Here is a 27,741-nt window from a genome sequence, read left to right on the forward strand (position 1 = left end):
CCCTTCCGTGACAAGTCAAGACAAGTCATTTATTTTCTAAGGTGAAACTGCTTTATTCAGTGTTTTTACCAGTTTAAATCACCATTTATTTTTTAGAGGAAGAGACCTCTGTGCATAATTCATCTCTGTAAAAACAGCTGAATGTCTAGATTTTAAGTTATCAGATAAAAAAGGTGAGCACACTTTAGGTGCTGGGCAAGCAGCCCATCTCCAACAAGCCAAAAAGCATTGATTTTAACATGAAACTGCTTTATTCAGTGTTTTTGCTTGTTTTAATCGCCTGGTCTGTTTGTTTTGTGAGAAGAGACCTCTGCAGATAATTTGGTTCTCAGTCAAAACCCTCTGAATAGTGAGCGGTGAAGGAATTTTAACCAGGAGAAGTTTCACTTAATTCCAATCTGCGATCCTCACTGCTAGATGCCACTAAATACTAATGAATCTTACACACTTCTGCTTTAACAGAGTGTGAGTCCCATCTTAAGTCTTTGTGGGAGGTAGCTCAGACAAACATGAAAACATTTTTTAATGTAATGCCACATCGGAGTATTCTTCTGTCATTGATTTTTGAAGTTTAATCAGTATGGTAAGGGTAATGAAAATGTTTTTTGAGGCTTATCTGTTAATGAGGTAATGGGGTATCAGTCTCCCTTTCTTCTTCTGTCTTCCATAAAAATGTGATTCCAGGTGATTTTACCCTCAACTCTGTCAAAGTTAATTAATACATCCATTCCTCTTTCTGATGATAATGACTGAAGAGCTTTGTACTTCTTAAAAAGAATCTTTCAACATGATTAAATGAAAATTCAAGGCAACTTAATTAATCTTTGTAGTCTTTATTCTCTCAGCATAGCATAATTGAAAGAGTCCTAGTTTCGTAGCTCTCTGATCATGGAAATTAGTTAGATGAGTTGAAGGCTCCACTGCAGCTCTAAATCTGAGGCTTAACATTATATGCACTGATGTTCCAAGGTTACATCTTAACATCCAGAGGAAGTGTAAACCCTCAGTAATGGCTGTGCCATTATGGAGCATCCGGTGATTCATCCCTCTCTGTCCTCAGTCCAAGGAGCAGTTTGCCTTTAGAAAACACTGCAGAAACTGTAGCAAAATGACAGATATTATCTTGCAGGAGTTATGTTGTCTTTCAGTGCTAACAATATAATCCTTTGGAAAGTGCTTGTTTTTTTCTAAACACAGGCAAATATGCTATCTTAAAAAAAAAAAAAAAAACATCATCCATCCAAACACAAAACACATGTCAACCATAGATCTATTGGCCAGGTGTAATATGAAAAGTGATGAATGCTCAGAAAATTTCAGGTTTAATCTTACACCTCTTAACTTAAAAGCATTATTTCAACAAAACTGTTTTCAGCAAAAAAGCTCTGATAAACTCATTACACATAAACCAGCCCAGCACCAGACGGCATACAAACAAAGCTAGCAACTAGGTATTCGAGATGGTTAACCATTTAGCTGCTGAAAGCTAACTCGCTGGCAGACAGGTGCCTTGCCACTGTTCCAACAGCTCATCTTGAAACCCCAGTAGTCTGGAGAACGTCCCCGTGAACATAAAGACCATTGGTCCAATAGCCCACTATCCCTATAACAAATGCTCACTGTGCCAAAAATATAGATTCTCCCTGTCGTTAGAATGATTCACGGCCTGTAATCAGTTGGCCTTTTAGCAATATTGACATGACCCGCCTTACTCTGCCTTACTCTGCCTCTGACTGGCTTACCCTGATATTCTTAAGTAACCTTAACCAATCTTATTTCTAATGTCCAAATTTAACCAAACCAACCAATTAAGGCAATGAGTACAAGCCAGTCTGAGGCAGAGTTTGGAGGGTCATGCCTTCGCCATTGTAGGAAAAAAACTGGCGCTTTGAAAGGTCTGATTATTTATGTGGGAGAGTGTGAATTTTCAGAGCAGTGTGCCTTTGGAGCAATAGGTGTTTGTTTATGGGATACCGGGCTGTCTGACAAATGGGCTCTTGGTCCAGTGGGACAGTTTTTGTACTATCAAGGTTTGGGAATAATGAGCCATCAGAGCAAAATCCAGCCTTTCAGCCTGTCCCTGTCAGATGGTAGACAATAGGTGCATTTCAGCCAGTGCATTTTGCCTGTCCGTGCACACTGTTTACCCGCCATTAAAACATGATAGGTTAATGCTACTCCAACTACAAACGGACAACGAATGGAAACCAGAACACTTCAGCCACATAAAGTTTCCTATCGCCTATAATTTCTGCATACATATGCACATAGAAATCAGCAATTCCCTAACTCTCAGACATAGTTTTCAGCTGGCCTATAAACTACAAAAGCATATCAGAATACCAGAATACCTGAAATTCAGTTGTGGCTTTTGGTTTTGGTGTGCCACCCCAAGATTTTCAGTGGTCCCATTTGATCAGCTGCTATGATTCACTGATACATCTCAGTTTTTGGATTTCATGTATTGCTAATTGTCTCCCTGCATGCAGAGTGCAATGGTGCCATTTTATGTCACAGAGCACAGTTCAAGCAACATTTGTTCTGTACAAACAACCACACCTGGCCCCTCAGCTGCAGCTCCAGTTTCAGTAGAACAATCCTCCCATCGTCAGGGTTCCCACAGAAACCCGAAACCTTACTTATATATTTAGAGACAAACTGCCACTGTCAGCATAAAGTATTGCCAACCTTGACACCTGGGGTCTCTGCTGATGGTCATGGTGGTAGATGCTGATGTGTGTGCTCTTTCCTCATATGCACTTAGCTGTGTGCATGGTTTCACATTGTATACTTGTGTAACAGAAACCAAACCTTTGCATGCTTCAAAGTGGTCATATTGCAGTCTAAGGGGGTACATTTTTGATCGAGATGCTTGTGGTATTTCTGTCGGCTTGAAGGACTTAGCCTGCTATGCGTCCTCACAGCGCTCTTAGCGGTGGCTTTTTTCACAGGAATAAACTGAGGAACATTTCATAGAGAATACTACGCAAATGTCAGATCATCAATCAAGACTTTATGGTGTCTCACTGCCAATCATCTGACCAAGACATTTGTGTAAAGAATATTAGCACCATTTTTTTAAAACCCACACCCCTTGAAGTTGTTTTTCTAGGAAATAATGCTTTTTTCTTTCCATCTTTAATAAGATTTGTATGCCACTGCTGCAAGGCAAAACAAGTTTATTTATGTAGCACATTTCGGCAACAAGGCTATTCCAAGCACTTTACATAAAGCTTCAAAAGCAAATAGACAAAGTGCAAAATAAAAACATTATAAATGGACATTGAAATACAATTAAAAATGCCATTAAAGCGCTAGAGAATAGAAAAAAAAACACTACTAAGACAAGTTTGAAATACTAGAGTAGAAAAGATTTGATTTACTCAAAGGCAGCAGCAAACAGAAAAGTCTTCAGCCTTGATTAAAAAGAACTCAGAGTTGCAGTAGACTTGCAGTTTTTGAGGAGTTTTTTCCAGATATGTGGTGCATAAAAACTAAATGCTGTCTGATTAGTTTTGACTCTGGGAACACGAAGCAGGCCTGTCCCAGATGACCTAATAGGTCTCAGTGGTTTGTGTAGCACAAGGTCAAAAATGTATTTGGATCCTTAACCATGCAATGCTTTATAAATCAACAGTAGTATTTTGAAATTGATACTTTTGAGACAGGATGCCGTAGACCTCAGAACTGGCGCAATGTGATTTACTTTCTTGGTCTTAAACCTTCTACAGACTGTGAGATTTTAGCAATATTATAAGTTAAGTGTAAGTGTAAGTGTTACACTGTGCGACATGGATCTAATAAACCTGAACATGACATCAGCTTTGATGTTTGCAGACTGTGCACCTACTGAATCACAGGTTACAACATACAGTACATCCATTGATGTCAATATGCAAGAATAAAACATCGTCAGCGTGCGTCATCCATCTACACCGCTGTCGTGGTAAGAAAAAAATGAAAGCAAACATGAATTGAGCCCTTGCTACAGTGGCATCTATGTGTCAAAAAAAGTCTGAAGGAGAGGAGGAGCAGAAGACAGAGGACGCGGTCATGGTTGGGGAAAAGAGGCCAACTTGGCATGCCAATTTTGCAACTAGAGCTCAAAGTATTTATTAGCATCTAATAACATTTAGCAGTGTTGCGCTAATCAATGCATCATTTCATGCTGCATTTCTATTCATTGGTTAGTTGACGTCATAACCGCAGTCACACAGTGACAACGGCCATCCCTGAACCTCTCTCACTGTGGGACGTAAGACCACCATCTTAGAGCTACAATCAAAGATATCGCCACGTTTCTTTCACGTTGGTCATCTTTCGTCTGGAACAGCCCAAAATCGCACAGTGAACTGGGCTTTAGTGAGGACGTAAGCACCATTCTGAATCAGTTGCAGCTGTCTGATCGATTTCTTAGGGAGCCATGTTATTTGAATCCCAATTGTTTTGTTATGTAGACTTTAACAAAATGTATTTTTTCAAATAACCTCTCACCACTGGTGCCTTCCATCCTAAGCCGACTATGTTTTTCTTGGCTTCGTTCTCGCCCCCATGAATCCAACCTTTATCCAGTTACTGCATATAAGACCCGTCTGCTAAATGGATTAATTTCAACATCCTCTGTTACAATAACCAAACACATACAGACAGGCTAAATTATTGTCATTATTAATAAGAGTTGTTAAAAAGTCACGAGTGTTGAGATGATGAATAAGTAAGGTAAAAGGCATGATTGACTTAGGAGAAAAGAGTAGTAAGTGCTGCTCATTATCTCTCTCCTCCTCCTCTCCCTCTCAATTCAATCCTTTGAGGAGAGGAGACACTCCCAAACTAACTGCCCATTGGCCTATAGGCATTTGGGAGAGATTTTGGCAATTGAAGAGGGAGGGAGAGAGCAAAAGTCACTGGCAGTGTTGAGGTCTTTGAATCAACAGGTGGCAGAGGGAGAGACTTGGTGACGTTCAGTCGTTCAGAGAGAAGAGAGAAAGTAGGAGAGTAGAGGAGGAGAAAGTTAAAGAAAACCCTCACGGGTAAGGCAACATTTTGTAATTCTCAGTGATCTAAGCATGTGACTTAATTTGTACTGTCCTCAATATGCCTTTTATTGTTGAAGGATTTAGTTTACTGGCTATTATTAGTCCAATTAACCTGTGTCACATTTTCAGAAGGTTTTTTGTAAGTTTTGTTTAGTTCAAGGTAAGATTTAAAGTAATTTATTTTACAACATTTCTAATTATGTAGTAGACCAAATGGAAGCATTTTTTTGATGATTATAAAGAGAAAAATAAACTTTGGTAATTTAAAGTTGGTAATTGGGTTGTGCTAAGAAAGCGTTCTTGTTTATTTCTACATCATCCCAAGGGGACCATTATGTGTTTCCTTCCTTTTGGTACTCTTTCTTTTCACATATGTATCACGCTACAGGTCAGCTTTTCTTTCTCTGTCTTTCTTTTTCTCCATCTATCTATACTCCCATTTTTCCTTTCTCTCTCCTTTTTCGTTTATCCCTGTCTCACCTCTTTTTATCTACCGGGCTATCATCAGATGGATGGTAGGACGTGATAGACACAGTCCACATCTGCAGCCTGTCACCCTGACCCTGCTGTCAGTTACATGACAGTGTAAACTTTAACTTGACACCTGGAAGTTATGAAGTGTCCTGAGAGTGAAGTTGTCCTTATGCTAGTTTGGGTTTGCATGGTAACAATTTGTCCTCATAGTTTCATTGTGGAAATCCTGGCCAGTGATGAATGCTGATATGTGATGGGGTTTGACACAGCAAAGGAAGTTGTGAGTGTTTAAGTGTTTAAGTGTTTTAAGCCCTAGTCAGTGGTGAAAAGTAACTAAGTACATTTACTCTAGTACTTTTCTTAAGTATAAATGTGATGATTCTTTACTTGGGTATTTTGTGCTACTTTATACTTATATTCCATTACCTTTAATAGTCAAATCCTGTACTTTTTACCTCACAGTTTTATTTAACAGCTTTAGTCACTAGTTATTTTACAAATTAAACTATTTAATAATACAATTTTGATGCATTGTTATAGATTAAACTGTGAGTACTTTTACTCAAGTTATATTTTGAATCCACTTTCACCTGTAATGGAGTATTTTCATAGAGTGGTCTTGCTACTTTTACTCAGTAAATGATGTGAATACTTCCTTTACCACTGACACTGTTTTCATAGTATGCTGCTGAATAAAGCACACTGTAAAAATAATCTGTTTGTTTTAAATTTAAAAAGTTTGTGTCCAGGCTGCCCTAGAATTTTAAGCTGACTAAATTTGAAAAGACAAGTTGAGGAAATTTTGTAATGATTCAACTTGTCCTTTCAAATTAACTTAAAAATTTAAGGCAGCCCCAAAACCAACTTTTTAATGTTAAAACAAACAGATTATTTTTACAGTGCATGTAGCAAAAATACAAAGGCTACTTTAAAAAGTACTGAAAATTTGAACTTTCAGACTTGTTCAGACAATGATGCTTAAATCGACAAAATTATTTTCCCTCTGGAGCAGCTGCGACAGCCTTTAATTCCCGCAAAAAAGAATTTGTGTTATTATTTACGATTTGTATATCCAGCTCCACTTTGTACTGTAGATAATCCCATATTGTCTGTCAACAATGCTGCCAGCACTAATTTTCCTCTATGATAATAACATAAATATTTATAATAACTATGAGCCGAGGTGATAGATATTCTCACAGGGCTGTCGATCTAGTAGATTTACCTTTAATGCTACTGTGCTGGCTCAGGGAATACACAGAAGCCCCTGCAAAATGAGCTACAGATGTGGGCCGTCAGCCATGCAAAATGATAGAGAGAGGGAGGCAGAGGGAGAAAGAGAGAGAGAGAGAGAGAAAGAGAGAGACACATAACCCTGAGTGGGTGGCTTATGAAAAAGTGTTCAGATTGCATAACGTGACTGCTTTCATGGAAACCTCACAACTCCTTTTCTTTTTTGTTGTTGTTTTTTCATTTACTTTCGCTGATTGAAAATGGCCTTTTGGCATGGAAAAGCTATTCCTAACACATTTTTATTATTTCATAAACTTATCTCTGTCTAGAACTTAGTTTTTTATTAATGCTCGGGTTGTGTTATTTTTCTTTCTTTTCAGTTGGTTAGGTTTTCATCTGACAGCTCCACTAAGGGGAATGGAGCCTCTATGGCTGTGATGAAGTGAGGGCCTTATCAAGGGCTACTTGTGGTCTGTAAGGCAGTGGGAGGCAGACAGAACCGTGAAGATATGAGCTCTGCTCTCAGACGATAATTGCTCTCAGCTTCATTTTATTCATTTCAGTTTCCCTGTTCTGTCTGCAAGCTGCTGTGAAGGAGGGAAAGAGGAAGGGGAGGGGAACGTCCACACATTTGCAACCGCACATAAAGGCTTGACCTAGCAGCCCTGCTTTTTAAACCCCCCTTTCTTCTCTTTCTGAGGCTTGTTGGTTTGGCCCAATGAGATTTTTCTTGAGTTGAAACCTGCTGAAACAGTCTGCCTTTTGTCTGAGGCTTAATGGCTCTCTAGAGAGGATAGGGCAAATGTGCACAGACTGACCAAGTCTTCTTCTTCTCTCTGTATTCCTAAAACAAGTTTTAGTCTACAGCTGTTTGTCTTTGTTTCAGTTGTGGTCTTCCCCTCCCTTTCCCTGTTTATCTTAACCCACTGTTGATAGTATTCACTGTTTCCAAAGCCCCGAGAGAATACGAAGCTTTTTAAGGAAATACACACAAACATCCCTACAGCTTTTCAAGAAGCCTTCAGTGAAAGGTGTCTGTGGATCCAGACAGTATTGTCTCTGGGTAATTAAGGTGCAGTTGTTACATGTGGAGGCAATCCCCCCTCTCCTCTGTAAGCTATAAATGACAGTTTCACACACATACTGTACACATATAGGCAGAGTCCCACGCACTTCTTTCTCCCATATAAAAGAGTGAACACACATCGCAGGTAGTCAACTAACATTTTACAGGCCCATTGGCATAGTTCTGCTTTGACATAGAGATGTTATTGTCAGGAAGGAATTTTAAACTGTGTTTATGGACATGTTGAATTTTACTTGAGAGGCTTTGGAAGCCAGGTTGAAATGCTATCTGGTCGGGCCATGTGCTGAGTGAGAGCGTCCACTGGACTGAAGTGATTCTGTTTTCCCACTTAATTCTGCTAATGCATGTTGACTCAAGGTGACTAATGACAGTGAACTGCTTTTACATCATGAATGTGCTGTACACTCATGTCAAACTAGACTGAACCAGAGTTCAGCATCTTTGTGTTGCTGGTCCATTGGAGAATATCCAGTAAATGTCTCTGTTTTCACAATAATCAAGGGAAAAAAATTCTGTCCTGCTTTGTGTCAGGACAGTCAATTAGTGCTGCATCTAGCATTTCATTCAGTGGTACCTAATCGTTCCTGTCATTTCACTGTCAACCATCATCTTTCCCAATCATCCTTTAAAAGAATACCCTCCCAAATGACCATTTGTATATCAACTACTCACTCTGTATTACATTGAATTTGTGGAAAAAACATTTTTCTTTCATGCCTCCACAGTGAACAAGGAATCCAAAAATGAAGAAAATTCTTAATAAATTGTAAAAGTAATAGGGGTCCAGGTTTAAAGGGATACTAAACAGATTTTCAACCAGCTTTGTGTAAAAACAGTGTGGGTAGTGTGTGTAGATAAAATGTGGTAAACCTCCTACCATCTAACCAGTGACTAGATATCCCGCCTTCCCTCCTGGTGAAACTGCACCGCATGACGTATTTTTCGTCACCCAGCAGAGTTTCACTTGCTCCAGGCTGGTTGTTGTTTGTTTTCTACATCTTGAGCAAAAGCGAATGCTACAATCTTTTTCTCCTGTTTTCTCCAGTCATGTAGCAGTTGCATGTAGCATTTGCGTCTTTCTGATGCATAGATGGCCGAGTTTTATGTTACAACCTCAAAACTAAATCATAACACCCATTCACTAACTCTCAGACAGCTCGTGCAGTATAATCCAAGTCTCATTCCATCAGTTTGATGCTTATTACTTCCCAAAGAGGCAGCCCTTTCTAAACATATAACTTATCCATGCTCTCTTCAATGCCAGACTCTTGGGTCTTTGTTGAGCAAAAGAGCTGCTGATCTACTACTGCCTCGATCGGTAGGTGGTTTGTGTTATTGTGTCACTTTACTGTATCTGAACTAACACTTTAAAACACCAAAATAACGTAATAACACTAATTAACAGCTCCTATATTCCGCAATACAATTTTTGACAATGGAGTATGGCTTTGCACAGAACAATGTAAGTTTCACTTGTAGCTCAGTTCTCCATTGGCTGGTCTGTTTGTTAAGTACTGAACATAAATGGATAAATAAGATCTGGATTATACTGCACAAGTTGTGTAAGAGCTTATATATTGATGTTTTTATAATAGATTGGTTGTTGTTAAATGCAGACCCTTAGGACTTCAATTCATCAAGAATTTGCTCCATTTTTGGATTCCTCATTCACCAGAGACATGCAAGAAAAACAGTTTCTTCATGATTTCATCATAACACAGGTTGAGTAATTGATGTACAAACGGCCATTTCGGAGATAAAGTACTCCTTTTATAAATCTTCAAGTAGCTAAAAAGTATATTATACGAGAGAATATAGCCTACCTTATACCATCCTTACATCATCCCTTTCTTTAATCTATCCATTCATTAGTCATCCATCAGCCATTAATCCGTCCATCCCTTAATCTATTAATCCATATATCCGTCCCACCATTCATCCATTTTTTAAACTATCCATTTATCCATCTATCTACACATTTATCAATCAGTATTTTCATGCATTAGTCCATTAATTTATTCATTTATGCATCTGTACATTTATCCATTCAATTAGCCCTCCACCCATCCACCCATGCATTGAATTATGTCTCCATCCAACTTCTTTTCTACCCAATCGTCCATCATTCATCCATCAATCCATCCCTCTGGCAGTAACTCTCCAATGTGACTGCCCCACTTCCCTCTCTATTCCCCATTTCCTCTCTCCATTAATCCCTCCGTCTGCCTTTCCTTCTCACACCAGGACATTCTTAGCCCTTGGTAGTGGCCCTCTGCTATGCTTGGAAGGTCACAGTGCTATCTGCTCCAAGAGAAACAAGAAAAGGGCCTGAAAATGGCAAGCATCAATAAAAACCTTGACAGGGAGCTATAAACATGCTTGTTAAGCATCTCTGTGCGCCAGCCATTCCACGTGGCTATTGTACTGTCTATAATGTGGCTAACTGCTAAACTGTCACCGACTCAAACACACTCTCTCCATCACTCCCTCTATCACCTATTCACTCTCTGGCACTCACTTAATCTCTCTTTCATCTCTATTTCCCTTACTTTTGTTTTTTTCTCTCTCCATCTCTTTCTCTTGATGCCTTTTTTACCTCATCTCTGCGTTGCCCTCCAAAGACTTGGACATTGATTAAACACCCACAAAAGTTCTGGTTACCACATATAGGGTCAAAAAAGCACTTTTGCAGTGATGTCATAGTTTGGATTTCTTTCACAGGCACCAGTCTCCAACCTCAAACTTTTGACCAGCAGCAAGCAAATAGGCAGCTAAAATAACTGAACAGGGTCAGCTGCATTGAGTTTGGATAAGTTAGATACAGGTCATGGTAATAACACTCTTATTTAAAGGACTGGAGACTTTTAATTCACAGAACTACTTGAGTTACAGCCTGCGTAAATCATCAGAGGGAGGACAACGTTTATTTTACTAAAAACAAATTGTGTCCAGTTGAGTAAGTGAAGTAGCTTTCCACATTAGCTATTGAAAAAAAAAACTTAACATACTCAAAAGATCAGGTAATCTCACTTACTCTGAATCTCTGTTAATCTGATAATAGTATCATTTGAGGATTGGCAGGTTTTACACCCACTTGTTGACATTTTAATGTTCTGGTGAATACTCACAGTGTCCGGTGGGATTTTTTTAGGATCCGTTTCTCTCTCCCTGCACATTTTTTACTTTTCCATCTGTTTAAGTCTTTGATGCTCAACAGTCAAATGTTGATTTATCCTCTTCAAAGTTGCACCTAGTTAGCAAACAGCAGACTACATTTACAAAATAAAAATGCAAATGTTTTATTCAAATTATATAGTTCCTGACGTTACCATTTTTTATTGCAATAAGAAAGAATTAAAAAATGTATTTTATCTTCCATCACAATATCATACTACACTATGTGTATGTGTATATATATAATGTGTCATCAGAGCACTGATAAAAATATTTTTTTAAATATCGAAAATATATAAAATAATACATATAATATTTATAAAATATATAACTAAAATAAAATATTAATACACTACAAAAACTAAAACAACACACCCACAAACATGAAAAAAGGGACAAACAGCCCCTAATCAGTGTCCATGAAAGACACTGGTCAGTTCAGAGGAATATCTCCTACGCCACAACAAGAGCAATAATGAAACTGCTCTGAATCACAAAAAGTTGAAAATTTGTAGAATAGAATGGAACCCTTTTTTTTTTTTAGAAATGTATTGGTGGAAAGACATGACAAAAGTCAGATTTTATTCCAATACTAGAAAGTATAGGATGTCTTTATTGCAGAGGCAGATACAGTATACTGCTTTTGTTTTTTAATTGGTCAGTATAAGTCTTTTAGTCTTTATGTGACACAAGCTTAGACTTTTTTTGTGGATATAGAGAGGGAAGGCAATAGGGGAGACCACAAACAATGCACCCTTTTCCACAAAATGGGCTCTGATTCTTGAATCGGTTCTGTTCAGGATTGTTGGGGGCTTTGTGCTATCTAACAAACCAGACCCGATTCACCATTGTGAAATATGGGCTAGTAATCAAGGATGTGTCATCAACAGAGATGCACTATGCACAGTGGAAATGAAGAGTATTTTCAAAATCACAGATTACATTCTTTACCTGCAAACTTTTTTTTTCTGTTTTTACAGATAATTGTTTTTACCCCCAAAACAAGCCAGGACCAACTATTAATGAGATCACTGCAAACGTTTTATTTTCTGATTTCTCACTTTACTTCTCCGTTGTTGCCTTCCCCATCCTCTCTTTCCTCTTTCTGTCTTCTGTGGTTATATACAGTGTGTGCAGTATTGTAACAACGTTGGGGTTTTGCAGAGCATGCATATTCCATTGAATAATCGTGTATGATTTCAAACAAATCCAATGTATTTATTTAAGCATGTATGCTGTTTCCAGCTGTCAAGCATCACAGCGGGGCCCACAGCATTTTATTACTGAGCTTTTCTTTTCAGTCACTCTATTAGAGGGTTTGTGTTTCCATAGACCACACAGGCTCAGCAGTTAGATCAGAAGTTTCTTCTGCCGCAATTCAAACTTTTACACCAGAATGTTAAATTCAGACCAAAGTCCAAAAAAGGACCAGCTGGAGGATCAAACAGGCCTACTATTTTGAAAGCATGTAATTTGGCTTCCTGGGGAAGCCGCTTGCTGCTACAAGGTTTTAAGTTCACATGACATCACTGTCATTAGACACGATGACATCATCACCAAGGACGAGTTCGGAAATGCCTGACTGAGCACAATTTATGGTTTAGAGGAAAGGATCTTTGGTAAAGTGATGACTGCTCACTTTCTGCTGCCGTACTAGAGGGAACAGTACACACACACACACACACACACACACACACACACACACACACACACACACACACACACACACACACACACTGCTTTGACATCATGGTTCAGGTTTCCTGACATTAAATATACAGCAGCGTGCCCCACTGAATTTAATGTAACTTATTGTCCAGATAGTATATCTGTCCTCAACTCTTTATTAAACACTGACTGGAAAGTACAAATGTGGCCCTTACTCATCCCGCAGACTCAGTTCGAGTCAGCCATGACGACAAACTTCTACAGTTTCGGTAGCCTTTTACACAAAGTTCATGCCAAAGATCCAATCTCTACAAAATCTCTGTGTGAGAATCTCAGTGATTTTGAGGCAACTGTGAGGAATTTAGTTTTGTTTTATTGATATTTGTATTGTGTAAGTTAAAAACTAGGGATGTCAGCATTAATGCGTTAATCACGATGAAATTAGGGTTCGTAATTAACCTGTTAAATTTTTTTTAATCATGTTAGTGGCTGGCCCACATTCCTGTCTTTAAGAGGCTGTACCAGGCTGAGTTTTAAATCTACAGTAAAGAGACTGGTTTCCCATTTCACAGGGGTCCCCATAAACTCTCACCCCAAGATATCTGAATAAAAATGGGCTCTGTGGAGGCGCCTGGTGGCTCAGTTGGTAGAGCAGGCGCCCCATGTACAGAGGTTGTGTCCTCGCTGCAGGGGCAACAGGCTTGAGTCTGGCCTTGGCTCTTTGTTGCATGTTCTCCCCCTTTCATGCTACGTCTGTCCTATCTAATGAAGTCGATAAAAGCCCCCCAAACTCTTAGAAGAAAAAAAAAGAAAAGAAAACAGACATGTCCACTTTATGTGAGTCCCATGCAGCTTTTGCTATCATTTGATTCCTAATCAAGGCAATCTGGTAAGAATTGGTTCACCTTGTTAATATGGACTTCAAAACTGTTTTGAAATGCAAAATAATGGAATTGAAAACATGCTATTAAAAAATGTGATTAATCACAATTAACTATAGAAATTCTACAATTAATCACTATTAAAAAAATTAATCATTTGACAGGTCCTCCTATTGACTATTAAAAACAACTTTATTAAAATGAGTAATGCAACTTTTTTGGAAATGTGCATATGAGGTAAGCAGGTTCTTTGCCGAGCTGAGCTTACCTTCTTTACCAGAATTTTTTATCCTGGAGCAATAACTGCTGTTCAGTCCACAAACTATGATGTTTTTTTACTATACCATGTAAACATTGCATTCATAAAATCTGGAAGGAGCCAATCCCTACTTTCTGTGAATATACAGTTTTTAAGGATTACCTTTCAGAGATTGTTCTGCTTGTGCACATATGCTGTTAAAAAAATTTCATATCAAAATTAGGTTCCCTTAATGCTGTTTTTTAGAAACATATATTTTATTGCATTCTATAGTCACACATACGTTTCCTGACGGCTCTGAAAATCCCCCCTGTCCCTGTAAAATAGTGTGGGATCATAAAAATTAACAATTTTCCGCTCTTATCTTGTTCATCCTAGCCATGACCACGAGACTCCTGTGGAGGGCCCTGTGCCTGCTGGTCCTACTCTGCATTGTGTCACCCTTCAGCTCCGCCACCAACCAGCCAGACCCCACAGCCCCAGAGCAGGGAGTCACCTTCAGCCACGTCTATAAAATCGACATCCCGGGGAGCTCCAGCTGTAAACTTGAGCGCCTGTCAACCCAGGACGAAACAGGTCATAAACAAAAATACGAATGAGAGTGAGAATAATTACATTAGGAGGTGATGTATGAGTAAGCAGAAAGCTCAGAAAATTGGATAGAAATCTATAAATAACCAGAGTGGAGTTGTTTTTGTAATAAAGATGATAGGAGTGGGATTTTTTCAGTTTCAACAGAGAAGTACGTTTGTTTTAATGTACGTCATTGTGAAGATTATTAAGCTATCTTAAATGACTATGGTGTGGTACTGGTCATACCCTTTACAGCATTTTACCTTACGTTGCGAAATGTTCCACTAGTAAGTAATGCTTATTTAGATTTTTCATCTGGTAATAAATATTATAATAGATATTGGCCACTGTATATTTGTGTTTGCCTATCTGTCTGCCTATGGCAGTAAATTAAAAACTTGCATATTTGTCCTATTCTGTAGGCCTGCAGACAGAGACTACTACGAATGGCGATAATGACATCATCTTCAGACACAACATCAGGCTACAGACACCAACATGTGACTGTGCGGAGTCAGATAGCTTCAAGTCACTCCTGTACAGAGTCAATGGTCTGGAGGAAGAAGTTAACTACCTTAAGACTCAGTGTACTCAGGGATGTTGCGGGAGCCGTGGGGCTGCAGGTAAATTTATAAAACACAAGATAATTTAATGAAACCTACTTTTGACAACTGAACCAAAAATTCATAACATAAACAAGTGGAAAAAAGATTTTGTAGTAGGAAGGTAGCTCCACTTTGCCTCGAAACTGGATTTTTATGATTTACTTATTATATAGTGGCTTCATTTTAACATGGCGGGGACACATGAAATAGGGAATGCATATAAATAGTGTGAAAGTATTAATACGCTCAATCCACAAACAAATGCACACAGAAAATAGTAAATATACAGAAAATAAGCAATAACTGACTGCAATAATGTTGCAAAAATGCGGAGAGCACAAGACTCTGAGATACTCACCGATCAGAGCAGATTGTGCTTTTTTTCAGGGGGCTTAAAGAGATAGGCGTTAAAATCAGTGGCGGTTCTAGCTCCTTTGGTGCTCTAGATCCTTCTCCCCCTGGCACCCTGAAACTGAAACCTAACTATTTAAAAGTAATTAAGCCCTTTCACCCCTCTCTCCCTCTCCAGGATTGGACACAAGCTGCAGTGGCCATGGTGCTTACCAACAGGACACCTGCGGCTGCCTCTGTAACCCTGGCTGGGAGGGCCCTGACTGCTCCGTCTCCTCCTGCCCTGACGAATGCAATGACAATGGCCGGTGTGTGGATGGGAAGTGTGTGTGCCATCAGGGCTACACGGGTGATGACTGCAGCCAGCTCATGTGTCCAGACAACTGCAACGACAAGGGCCAATGCATTGATGGAAAATGCGTGTGTTTCGCGCACTTCACTGGCGATGACTGCAGCATCCAGAAGTGCCCCAATGACTGCGTCGGTAATGGCCAGTGTGTGGACGGTCAGTGCATCTGTGAAGAAGGCTTTTATGGCAAAGACTGTTCATTAGGTAAGTTATTCAATGCTCAAAACAAGAACTCTGTTGATTTGTATCTATTGTGTGCATGAGCTTTAGCACCGCACTTCAAAGCGCAATCCATTCAAAGGTAGTAAAATCTTGATGGTTTACGTAAAGGTTTTGTTCTAAGACATAAAATATGTCAGTCAATACTCCACTCATGAACTGAAGAAGACGGTTGCTAACAAGTGGCTAAATGAGACTACAGAATGTCATGTAGCCAAACTGCGCCAAACACAGCTTTACAGCATTGTAGTGGTGGTAATATTATGGTGATTGCATTAAGGCTTCAAAACTCCTGAAAGTGGTGTTCATCTGTGGAGGTTATCTTGCTGAACCAAATGTCATCAGTGGTTGTTTACCACATAGCTTCTTTTCTGCCATGATCCATAATCCAATGGAAAAATCCGATAGGCTTTTTGAAGAGGGAACCAGGTTGATGCCAACTTCCATATTGGCCCACATTAAAATCTCGTCCCTGGGGCGCTCTGTACTGTATGTGGCAGTTAATGCAATTGGCCTTCTTTGACAAGTCTTGAGAGATTTGAATGCTTTTGGCCCATAAAATAATAAATAGATAGAAAGTAGAAGGAAGAAGAAGGTAGATTTATTAACTAAAGTTTAAAAAACAAAATTTAATTTGTCCTTGATCCTGCTACATCTGAGTTGATTAAAACCAGCAGCTAATTCCATCTGGTTATTTGGGAAATTTGCTGCTGGTTACATCATTCAATTCCTGCAGCGCATTTTTTGAATAAGCATCAGAGTCTTGTGTTCTTATGGCTCCATCTATCCAGTAGAATAGCTTGCTCCAGGATTTAAGGGGTTAACCATGTCTCTGTGAAGATGTGCGCAGAGCAGTCTCTTGATTTCCTGTTGCTAAGCGAGTCTCAGTCACATCTCATCCACTTTATTCTCTTGCGACCGGGCATTAGCCAGAAGAAGGCTTGGTAGAGGAGCAGCCCCCCATACAAGCCGGTCCAGCCTCGCCCTGATGCCGGTTCTCCCTTCTCTCTTTGTCTGGTGCTTTCGGTTTCATTTTCCCCTTTGGTCTGACTGGCCGCTTGGCGTATGTCATTAATGGGGATCCTCTCATGGTCTGCTGCATTAACTCTAAACTCCACACAACTCTTCCCACTGATGATAAGTGCTTCTCTTTTTTTAGAAAAGTCTTGCTTCAGCAAAAGGGGCCATGGAGTTGAAAAAATAGAAAAATATAGCTAAAAAGTAGCAAGGATTTGAGGAGCTACAGGCTGCTGCATCTACATGCGTTGCTGTCGTTGTAGCAGTAAGTAAGCGCCTTTCTTGCTGGAGGACCTGATGACACACCATAGTGGACTCTGATACTTCAACATTTCTCAAGTAAGATGCCTGTTCAATCAGTAAAGACTCTAGTGGTGCATGCTGTGCACGAAATTGTATTGCCTCAATACAGCATCTTCATACGAGTTTAATAGACAGAGGAGCATCTATTTCTTACGGTAAAAAACCTACCATCAGGATTTCTAAATACCCTGGTATAGGTAATCCCTTGATACAGCCCAAGCCTAGTTGAAATTTGTATTGTTATTGACTTTGATGACCATGTTGGAAATTTTGGTTAGGATATCTGAAAGTAAAAACATCAGCATATTTTCCAGTCTGTTTTATCCCTGCAGACATTTAATTTTGTTCTTATCTTAGCTAACACCAACATTTTTGGTGTGTATGAGTATGCATTCTCCAGCATCACTCTATAATCTTTTTATGATTGAATTATGTATCTGCAGGACAGCATAATAATATATTATGACCCAGGCTTGCATTAAGTTTGATCTGCGTTTCTTGTGAGAATCAAGATTCACATTTCGCCTTTTTATTTAGTCACCTCTATGGCTCTGCTGACATTAAGCTGTGAATGTTAACAGCCATCACATGGCAAACACAGATGTTAGCAAGGAGCTCTGGAATCATTAAAAATATAACACTTGCCCCTCAAGCCCAGTTCACCTTCATATAAATTTAATTCCTGTATCATTCAGTTAAAACTTTTAGGATGTAACTGAATTAATTCATAAGACTTACAGCTATCCACTTATGCTTGCACCTTATCTGTTATCATCTGTTGGAATTATGCTGCAGCTCATTGACCATCTTTTACAGCTGACATTATGACCTTTCACTGTTGAAAAAGTACAAATGTTACTACAAACATTAATGGTCGTTTAGTTGTGTTCAGGTGTCTCAGTTAGCTCTGATAACGTGGCAGTGAGCCAGTATGCACAATACCAGGACCCTGAAGCCAAAGCGCATAATTGCATTTCAGACATCATTCATTTATTATTTCCACCTAATGTATTTATCCTGTCAAATCCCTTATTGAATCCAGGTTGACTTACTTTGAAATACTTGCAAGTAACTATAATAATAAATAACTATAATTCTAGTAACTGCAGCATCTACAGTTATGAATGGTTGTCTAATGAATGTTGACAACCTGCACACAACCTGAAAAGGAGGTTAACAGCAGCACTGTGAACCTCCTTTTGTATGCTGAATACCTTATTAAAATGACTATTAAATGTATCTGACACATAGAAATAACACCATAGCCTACCTACTTTTACACCTTATTTTTGATGAGCCATATGTGCCAAATCTTAGAGGTGCAGCACAATAACAAGTAAAAGAAGGGGGAAAAAATCAGCTTAAAATCTTGGTATGATTTGATGAAACTTATTCTGGGGGTCTCTCCTGAGATGATGTGACATAATCAGCAAGATAATTCCTTCTATGAAGAGACGCCCTTTTTTGGACTACACTGTTTAACCCAAATGTTCTGTTCAGTGGTCTTTACAAGTAATAAAGACCAAGGAGAGTTAAAAAGTTCAATAAAAAATCTGCGTTGAGCAGGCAGTTTGTCAGATAGAAAAAAGACTTTGAATTAAATGCTCTACCAATAACACTTGCTTCTGCTTTCTTCACCAACTCTACTCTATCTTGTGTTTTTAGGCTTTAATAATACTGTTGACTTTTTAAAAGATACAGTTATAACTAGCTGACTCTGAGAGCTCCTACAAAAAGGAGTCTTTTCTGCCAAATTTTGACCCAAACGATTTGCAATAGATGGTCAGTTTTTTGACATAAGTGTCTCTGACTGAACCTAAAGGGACGGCAGTTATTATGGTAGCCATTGTGGCCTACTTCTGGGGAATTCAAAGCATCTCTCAGATAGTTATTTCAGATAGAGCAGCTGATGGGGCCTTTTCTGTGGGCTGACCCCATGACCACTGACAGCTATCGCTTCTGGATGACATATGACATCAGGTCACATACTGTAATACCACGGGAATGTAAGAACACCCATCAGTGTTTTGGGGCTCCATTTGGCTTTGACCCCCTCGAAGAATCATCACCTTTCCTGTTAAATGCACTGCTCGCTAAACCACTATTACTGTACCGCCTCAGAAGCAGAGTAGAAAATTGCATTTTATGGCAATTTAAGGCCAGGCAGGCAGAAAGGTGAGCAGCAGCAGCCAGGCATGAACAGTTTAATACACTGAGTTCACACTCTGACAGTTATTTCTTAGGATATCTTGAAGATTCAGCTGCAGGTGAACGGCACAGATTTTAGCTTTTTTAAAGTGTCGTCTCTTGGCGGGCAGAAAATGCTCTAAAATAATATTCTATATAGAGCAACCTTTGGCTATACTTGTCCATGGCATTTCTTCCTCTACATTTAACCTAGAGTGCAGAGCACATACTTTAAAGCAGAGATTTTTTAACATTTGCTACGCATGAATCCACCAAAAGAAGCTCCACAACCAATTTCAGGTCTTGAACCACAGTCTTCACAGTAGCAGGTCAGCTATGTCAAACCCTTGATGGTGATTTAGTTTCTTCAAGCTGTGTTTGGCTCTGCAGAGGCAGAGCATAGAGACAGAGCTGCAGCTTCGTGTGTAGGTGCTGTTGAATGGAGTCCAACATCAATAGTGGCACCGTGTCAGAAGAAAAGTCAGGGAGGAAGGGAAAGTGGGAGGTAAGAAAAAAAAATACATAGTGTTGCTTTTAGGTGTTAGTAATAGTCGTGGCAATAAGCACCGGGAGAAGAAGAGACATTTCTTTGTTTTATGTGGCTACTTTCCATGTCAGCACCTTGGATGATGGATGTCAATCTGCTCCCTCAGTGATGATATGACCCTTGAAATATGGCTTTAGATATACTGTACATCCAGCATGGTGCGGTTTCATTCCTCACCATCAGTGTTAGTATAGTTTCAATATTATTTTTTTATCTCCACTATCAAAAGCAGATGCCATGTGGTACAAAGAATCAGTGGTGCTTTAACAATGAAAATATTTTTGTAGCCTGAACTTTTGTCTATCCATCAGATTAGAGTAAAAAAAAAGGAAAGTTTAGCAACCACATCTAATAAGATAACCTCTTAATAAAGGCAGTGGGATTTTTAAAAGTGAATATTGTAACTTCCTTAGAGCTATATTAACACAGTGCAGATGCCATGGATTTAATGTTTCTTTTTTGACTGTCTGAAAAATGTCTGAGATTATGTTCAACATAATGTACCCATTGACTTTTGTCCTCAACTCAAAACCATATTCAGCCACTTTTCTTGTTTTATGTGTACAATAAGTGAATTGTCTCGGAGACTTGATTAATATGTCTAATATAAAATATTTATGAACACATGGGAAAGAGATAGGACTCAGAGGAACAAAAAAAAGTTGACTCCCATTTGATTCCCATTTCATTTGTTCTTAACAACATTAACACTGATACTTCCTCAGTGTTCATGTGCTGCAGATTTATAGCCTTTTTAAGAAGTCCAAACATTTCATTTCAGTCATATTTTCCTCAGAGAAGACACAAATCACTATTAGATTCCACTTTTTCCAATCTTAATATGTTAATTTATTCACCCCAGCTGTTCTGAGATGTTATTCGAGGGTAAAGATTGTTGATAGTCAAGCCTAGAGTAGCAACAGGGGGATATTAACTGCTACTGGATGGAAAAGGATTGCTACATTTGAGAAAAAACATTAAGCTTCCTGACTTTGCCTTGTGGAACGGCATCTGAACCTGATGTGAATTCCTTCCCTGCCAAAGTTATGGCAGCCTCCTTCACCACCCAGCTCACAATCTTCCCCTTGAAATATGCTTACGTTTGTGCGTACTTCTCGAAATGTACCACCATCTACCATTTATTTTGCTCTATGGTACCCACAGAAAGTTCTTCTTGTTTGCGGAAAGCCTCTTGCCCCAACACTGCTGACTTGCTGTCTTCTGTCTTTTGGCTGCTGTGTTGTTATTGTACACCACCAAAGTTATATACCTTGTGATTTGCCCCCTGCCATAATTTTTCCATTACCTCCAATGAAGCCCATTGGCCCTGTAAAACCACTGAAAAGTTGTTTTTTTTACCTATTTCCATCTCACGTTTTGGTAAAAAAAAAAAAAAAAAACAACTTTGAAAAGAAGAAACAAAAAGAAATTCTAAGATTATTTATTCAGTGTGTATCAATTATGTATTTCCTTCATTGTCTCCACTGGATTTAGATTAAATTACTAAAGAAAAATATTTTTCAAAAATACATGTATATGGAACTATTTAGAAAATGCTCAGCAATATTGTAGTACAAAGAAAATATGCAGAAACACTGACATAGGGTCTTCCTTAAAGCCTCTTAAATTGTGGTTTGAAATCTTAAATATTCTGTGACTATATCTAAACATAAATATTCATTGTTAAAGAAAAGCTTTATTCACATTTGTTTGACAGTGCTGGTAACGTAATCACATAACCCTTATCATCACCTTTTAACTCAACTGTAGCTAAAACCTTGGTGCAGAGATGCTGAATCATCTTTTTTCTCCTGAGACCATCTGACTACAAACCAGAGTGAAGAACACAGAGAAAACAAAAAAATACAGATCTCTAATGTGAGATAACCAAAATAGTTCTAACTATGACAGAACAGCATCGCTCATTGTAATAAGCAATAAAAAATGGCAGCACTTTAATTAAGTCCACCTATTTATCATTAGTAATGAGTATAGAAACGTATAATGAAGGTTTTATAATAATTTTAATTTAAATGCAAACAGATCTAACAACAACTTTAACTCCCTCTGTGGACACCAGAAGTGGAAGCTAGTAAATAAATAAAAAATAAATAATGAATGACAATACAGTAAAATACATTGAGGGAAATAGTCCTCATAGGAGAGGTTAGCATCATAGACAAACACTGTTAAGTAATTAATCCTGAAAATTTCCTCATATGTGCTTACCACTGCATTAGGACCCTTTCTTACATTTATATTTTCACTATACATGTCAAATTTGGGACTTAAAGTAAAGTGTTACAGAGACAAAGTATTTTCAGGGCCCGTAGGTAAAAGTATTAAATGAGAATGAAAGACATAAAGAAAATGACCGCAGAGGAAACAATCTGAGTGATAAAACATTTAATTAAAATGTGCTACAACTTCTGTTTAACTTTCGCTCTCTTTGTCTCTTTCTCTGTCTGTGTCTGCGTCACCCTCTCTGTCAGTTTTCGGCCCTCAGGGTCTGCGGTTGGTCCAGCTGACCGACGTCTCCCTCCTGGTTGAGTGGAAGTCAGTTCCTGGAGCAGAGTATTACATTTTGACATATCATCCCAAAGATGATGAGAGAGCCTTGGAGCAAGTAGGTTTTATGTTTCTTTCTGATCATTTTCTAGGAATGTCAAATGAAGAAAGTACCATGGAATCAGATTTTATTAATATTTTAACCTTTGTCTGAACTCTCTGTATCCTAGGTCCGGGTTCCCAACACAAAGAACTCCTACCTCATCACAGGACTCACTCCAGGGGTCACCTACATTGTCAAGGTGTACGCAGTCATCAAAGAAATCCAAAGTGAAGCAGACACGATTGAAGCTACCACAGGTGAGCACAGACTGCTGTGAGCAGGATGTAAAAACAATAATAAGACCTCAAAATATGTTCATTTTTCGACTTAACGAGCATGACGCAGAGTACGATCCATTACTGGTGCAGGGCTGGGTGCATCATGTTGCCTTTAAATTGTGTCAGTGGTGTACCAAAGGCAGATGTGACCCATTAAAGACTCCTGAGGCAGGAAGGCCAGGTATGGCCTGCAGATCATGGGGATTTAGATAGATTTACTCAGGATTAAAGGGTCACATGTGAGGTCAAACATAACTGTGTGCATGATGAGGCATGAAAACACTTAAACCTTGAGCTCTTAAATGTTTAGAGAAAGGAGGTGTTGCAGATTAGGAATCTAGATTTAGGAAAGAGGCAAGTACACGGCAAGAGGATACACAAGTTTGACAATTGTAACATTGATTTGATATTTGCTGATTTCAACAGTAACATTTCTTGATGTGGGTGGTCACATGATTAAGGTATATAGTCGTGCATAAATGAACAGTCTGTTCCACATATGCTAAATTACTTGCAGTTACAGTTAAAATGAGGAGTTTTTTCCTGTATTTAAATCTAACGTAAATGTCTTATAGGGAAATACTATGCCAGAAAGTAATGAACAAGCTGAAGCCTGTTATTACTAAGTGTTTCATTAAGCGCCGGTTTGTTACCCATTAAATTTAAAGGTAATTAAAAGGAAATGGTACCACGGATGTGTTTAATGGAAATCGGACTTGCTCACAGATGTGGCAGAGACAGATGTCAAGAGAAAGAGATTACTAGGCAGGAACGGCGGGCGTGAGCGAGACAGACAGACAGAGGGAGAGATTGAGTTTGACTCTAATGTGTGGTTAGCCTGGTTAGCCATGGAAAACCTCACAGAGCATGGCATCCCCATATGGGCATGGGAAAACATGCCATCATCTGGCTAATGGTTGTGCGAGGAGCACACAGCATGAGGCAGACTGGTTACATAGTTTTCAACTTCAAACGATGATCTACTTCAAAGGAGGGTTTAAGTGAATGTTTTTCTTTTTCTCTTGGAAAAACTCAATAGCTGGCATAAAAAATCTAACCCTTTTCATTTGGTACTGTTTGTTTTGTGTGATGGTTTCATTCTGTCTTTTTTCACCGTATGGTGCCTATTCTGACTTCCCTCCTGGCTATGATAATATCCTAAACAGTACCGATCTGTTCACATAGTTACATTCATGTATTTATCAAAAGGTATATGTGTGAAAAAGCCTTTGCTTCTAATCTTTGGCAAATGTACTACCTCTGAGTCATGTCAATCATAGAGATAGGTTAAACCAACCTTAACTTGTGCTTAAATATGTGCATAAAAATATCAATATGTGGACATTTTTGATGTCTTTGACTTTAATGTAGTGACATGGCAAACAACTACAAATGTATTGTTAATGCTGTCTATACAGTTACATTGCTTTCTAATAAGAAGAATTCTGTTAAATGAGGAGTATTTTTAAATTGTGTAATAAAAGCAGTACTCACATAATTATTCTACACCATTCACAATGTACCCAAACATAATAATAATAACTGACAGTCATTCAGTGCTGGTATTTGTTTTAAATATGTGCAACTTCAGTGTGCAGTTTTCCTCACATTTAAGTAAAGATGCTATCCACAGTATGTGGTAGGACATGGTGTGATTTATTTATTTTAATAGGGCAAAATACTTTCTGATGTCAAATTTGGTTATGATATTCTTTTGATTGCCAAAAAGGAAATTCCTGTATGGCCTCTTCCCCAGAAATGAAGGTAACATTTCAGGGTGGAAGGGATTCATCATGTGGCTCAAGGACATGGGAGGAGAGCAGGGCAGATGCTTATGATTAAAGAGGCTTTAAAGCAGGCTTTCCAGTTAAAGGGTCACGTCTGTACTCCCAGTTCCACCTTGCTGTCCAACACTTGTATCCTTCCCAGATGTGTCCACCATAGATGGCATCAGAGTTCTTGGCCAGACAAAAGACTCTATCCAGGTGGAGTGGGAGAACCCGCCATCTGAAGTGGATCACTTCAGGCTCACACACACTGACCCGGCAGGACAGGAGGAGGAGCTGAGCATACGGAGGAGCCAAGAGGCACGCACCAAACACACTATTGTCGGTAAGTGTTGTAACAGACAGATCGAGTTTGAACAGAAGACATAAAGACACATAAAACCCCTTAAGTCCCTGACTGAACTGTTGCGCACTTATTGTAAAGTCTCTATTGCTGGATGTTGCACAAACTCGCCTTAAAATGAAAGGAGACATTTGTACATTTGCTGTCTTTGTAATTAGCTTTCTTCTCAGTATCATCCAATTCAAAAGAGTCAGTTATACTTCCTTGTGAATGGGCGCAATATGCTGATGCACGATTGTGACGAGGAACTATTAGGATCTTTTTTATTATGTGTGGTTTCTCATATTTTCCCAAACTTTGGAAGTGTTTTGAAAACTCTTGTCCACAGTATGGTTTTCTGCCCATCTGCGTCCACATAGTTAGAAAACACCAGATTTACGCTGACAGGTGTGAAATAAATGAAACTGACATTCAGAACGAATGTCGGTTTCATTTATTTTTCGATTAATTGCCCAGCGCTACACTATAGACATTATTGTTCTTATTCTTATATTTTATTACAACTTGGCCACGGGTCCAGATAGAACGACATTTGGGTCCGGATCTGGACCGCGGTCCACGAGTTGGTGATGCTTGCTATAGTGTTTGTTACTATCCAACCTGCATATTGTGGAAAATGCTTTTATTGTGAAGTAATTTTGTTTTGAATAGTGCTATATTTTAAAATCATTACGTACTTAAAATCACATACAATAACCATGCACACTCACACACACACATACAGCACATAAATGTAAATACATCTCTCTTGAATAATACAGAATTATACATCATTAAAGCATGTAATGCAAATGTAAAAAGTGCAATATTTTCTCATATATTTATATTACATATCATTATATCACAATATGCACAAAACATTTTAATACCAACAATAACATTCAGGTAATACTGCATCTCAGTGGTTTTCTGTGTTTTTGTCTTGTTAACTATTAAAATGAAGCAATGTCTACTTGAGAAGCTCCATCATAGATTATTGCTTTAGTTTGGATATGAGTTATGATGAGGTTAACCAAAAAGAAAATTTCCTTCTCAGATAGCGCAGTTGATGGATTTTTAGGCCTGACAAGATGAAACTATCCTGTATTTTGCAAAAGAAAAAGAAAGTCAGAAAAACAAACATGTGGTCTAACAGAAATTACAGAGATTCAAACTTGTGTTTTTTGGGGTTTTTTTGCAGGTCTGTTTCCAGGAACAGAGTACCAGATCTCAGTACAGGCCATCAAAGGAACCACTGAGGGAAAACCTTCCTCTGTCACCGGTGTCACAGGTCAGTGTCAACACATCAATGTCCATGATCCACTCAAGGGATGTGTTACTTGCTGCAAATTCTGTATATTATCAGTAAGCACAAAATGGGTCCAATTTTCCCCACATGGAGTGCCGCTGGACGGAAATTGCAGAGACGTGCATTTGTGCTACCACCGACTGTGTCTGAATTGGATGACACTTCAAATGATAGATTGGCCACTTGTGGAAGTGAAACACATTAAAGACACAGCGAGGACATCCATATTCCACTTAGATTTGAGTTGGGTGCAGCGTCAAAGACAGCTCTTAGCTCCTGTCAAGCCACCAGTAATTCAGCAGTGGTTGGAACCTAATAGGAAAAACACATAATCTGTCATTCACAATACTGACATGTGGTATGATACAACTTGGTATTACCTTCAGCACACAGCCAATGATAATAGCATAATAAATACAGCCAGCAAGGAGCACGGTTATTGGTTAATGACGGAGCGCTGGAATTTACAGCCTAATAATCTGGACAGGTCGTAATGGCTGTGGTCAGCCTGTTCACCAAGAGGAAACTTTATACGGATGGTGTAACGACTACAAGATGCTCCATGATGGTTTAGGTGAGAAGGTTCGTGATTTACACAGTCCATCTGGTAATGTTGAATTTAGTGGTGTGGTGTTTTGTTGGTCCAACGTTTGATTTTAGGTTGTGAGGAGGAATTTATTTAGCAGTTTCACTTACACAGCAGGTCATGGCATTCAGTTACTTTAAAGTTATAATTTAAGTGACAGACGAATGGCCCACAATGGCATGACAGGTCTTCAGTTTCTCCCATTATTCTGCTCATTTATGCTTTGTTATTTTCTACTTTCATGTCTTTCATATCCCTTCTTTTCTTTCCTGCTTCACCTAAGCTCTCAACCACCCTCAGCGCTTACTTATTTCAAAAACATTCTCCAGGTTGATGGCTCTTCGTTTTTTTAGACCCCAAGGCAGCCAATTTAATGGTTTTTAGTCATCAGTGTTAGCTAGGTATTTTCAAGACTCACCTCTCATCTTTTGCAGACAGTCAGGTGCTCAAGGGCCCCTGCAACTGCTAATCTTTCTGTGTGTGAGTGGGCCACCTATTCCTCTAGTAATTGCGTGTGTGTGTGTGTGTGTGTGTGTGTGTGTGTGTGTGTGAGAATGTGCTAATCTACACCAGACAGACACTGGCTTGTCTTCACTCCAGTAGCTACAATCCTTCATTTTAGGTGTTGCACGAGAAAGGCTTAGAGGTGATTGAGGAGGATAGTCCTCAGCTCTGCTTGCCAGCTAGGATGTGCTGGTTTCATGATGTCTGGCATGGTGCAGCAGAAACCACACTCACCTATTATCTGTGCGAACATGCTGTTTGCATCGGGCCGGTGTGGTTATACGCAATGAGAGATAAAAAGGAGCATAAGGAGGAAATGTAAAAAGCAACAGCAATAAAAAAAGGAGACAGTAAGTGCTGTGGTTACATCAAGAGATGAGG

The 27,741-nt window shown here is 38.9% G+C and overlaps 1 protein-coding gene across 3 annotated transcripts in view; it reads left to right on the forward strand.

The window, feature by feature from the left end:
* The window catches only part of tnn (tenascin N), a 72,155-nt gene that overhangs the window by 18,801 nt on the left and 25,613 nt on the right, over positions 1-27,741 (forward strand). For 2 of the 3 annotated variants that reach the window (XM_088085453.1, XM_042497247.2), the window contains exons 4-10: positions 14,191-14,388; positions 14,808-15,008; positions 15,520-15,894; positions 22,456-22,589; positions 22,702-22,831; positions 24,782-24,964; positions 26,163-26,252. In XM_088085453.1, the coding sequence (XP_087941579.1) occupies positions 14,191-14,388; positions 14,808-15,008; positions 15,520-15,894; positions 22,456-22,589; positions 22,702-22,831; positions 24,782-24,964; positions 26,163-26,252 (1,311 nt within the window). Of the gene's footprint in view, positions 1-4,879; positions 5,031-14,190; positions 14,389-14,807; positions 15,009-15,519; positions 15,895-22,455; positions 22,590-22,701; positions 22,832-24,781; positions 24,965-26,162; positions 26,253-27,741 lie in introns of those variants that run through there. The other variant, XM_088085454.1, reaches the window with a different exon arrangement.

The sequence above is a fragment of the Plectropomus leopardus genome, chromosome 12 (genome assembly GCF_026936395.1).
Source record: "Plectropomus leopardus strain MGB_pleo_1.0 chromosome 12, ASM2693639v1, whole genome shotgun sequence".
Lineage (NCBI taxonomy): Eukaryota > Metazoa > Chordata > Actinopteri > Perciformes > Serranidae > Plectropomus > Plectropomus leopardus.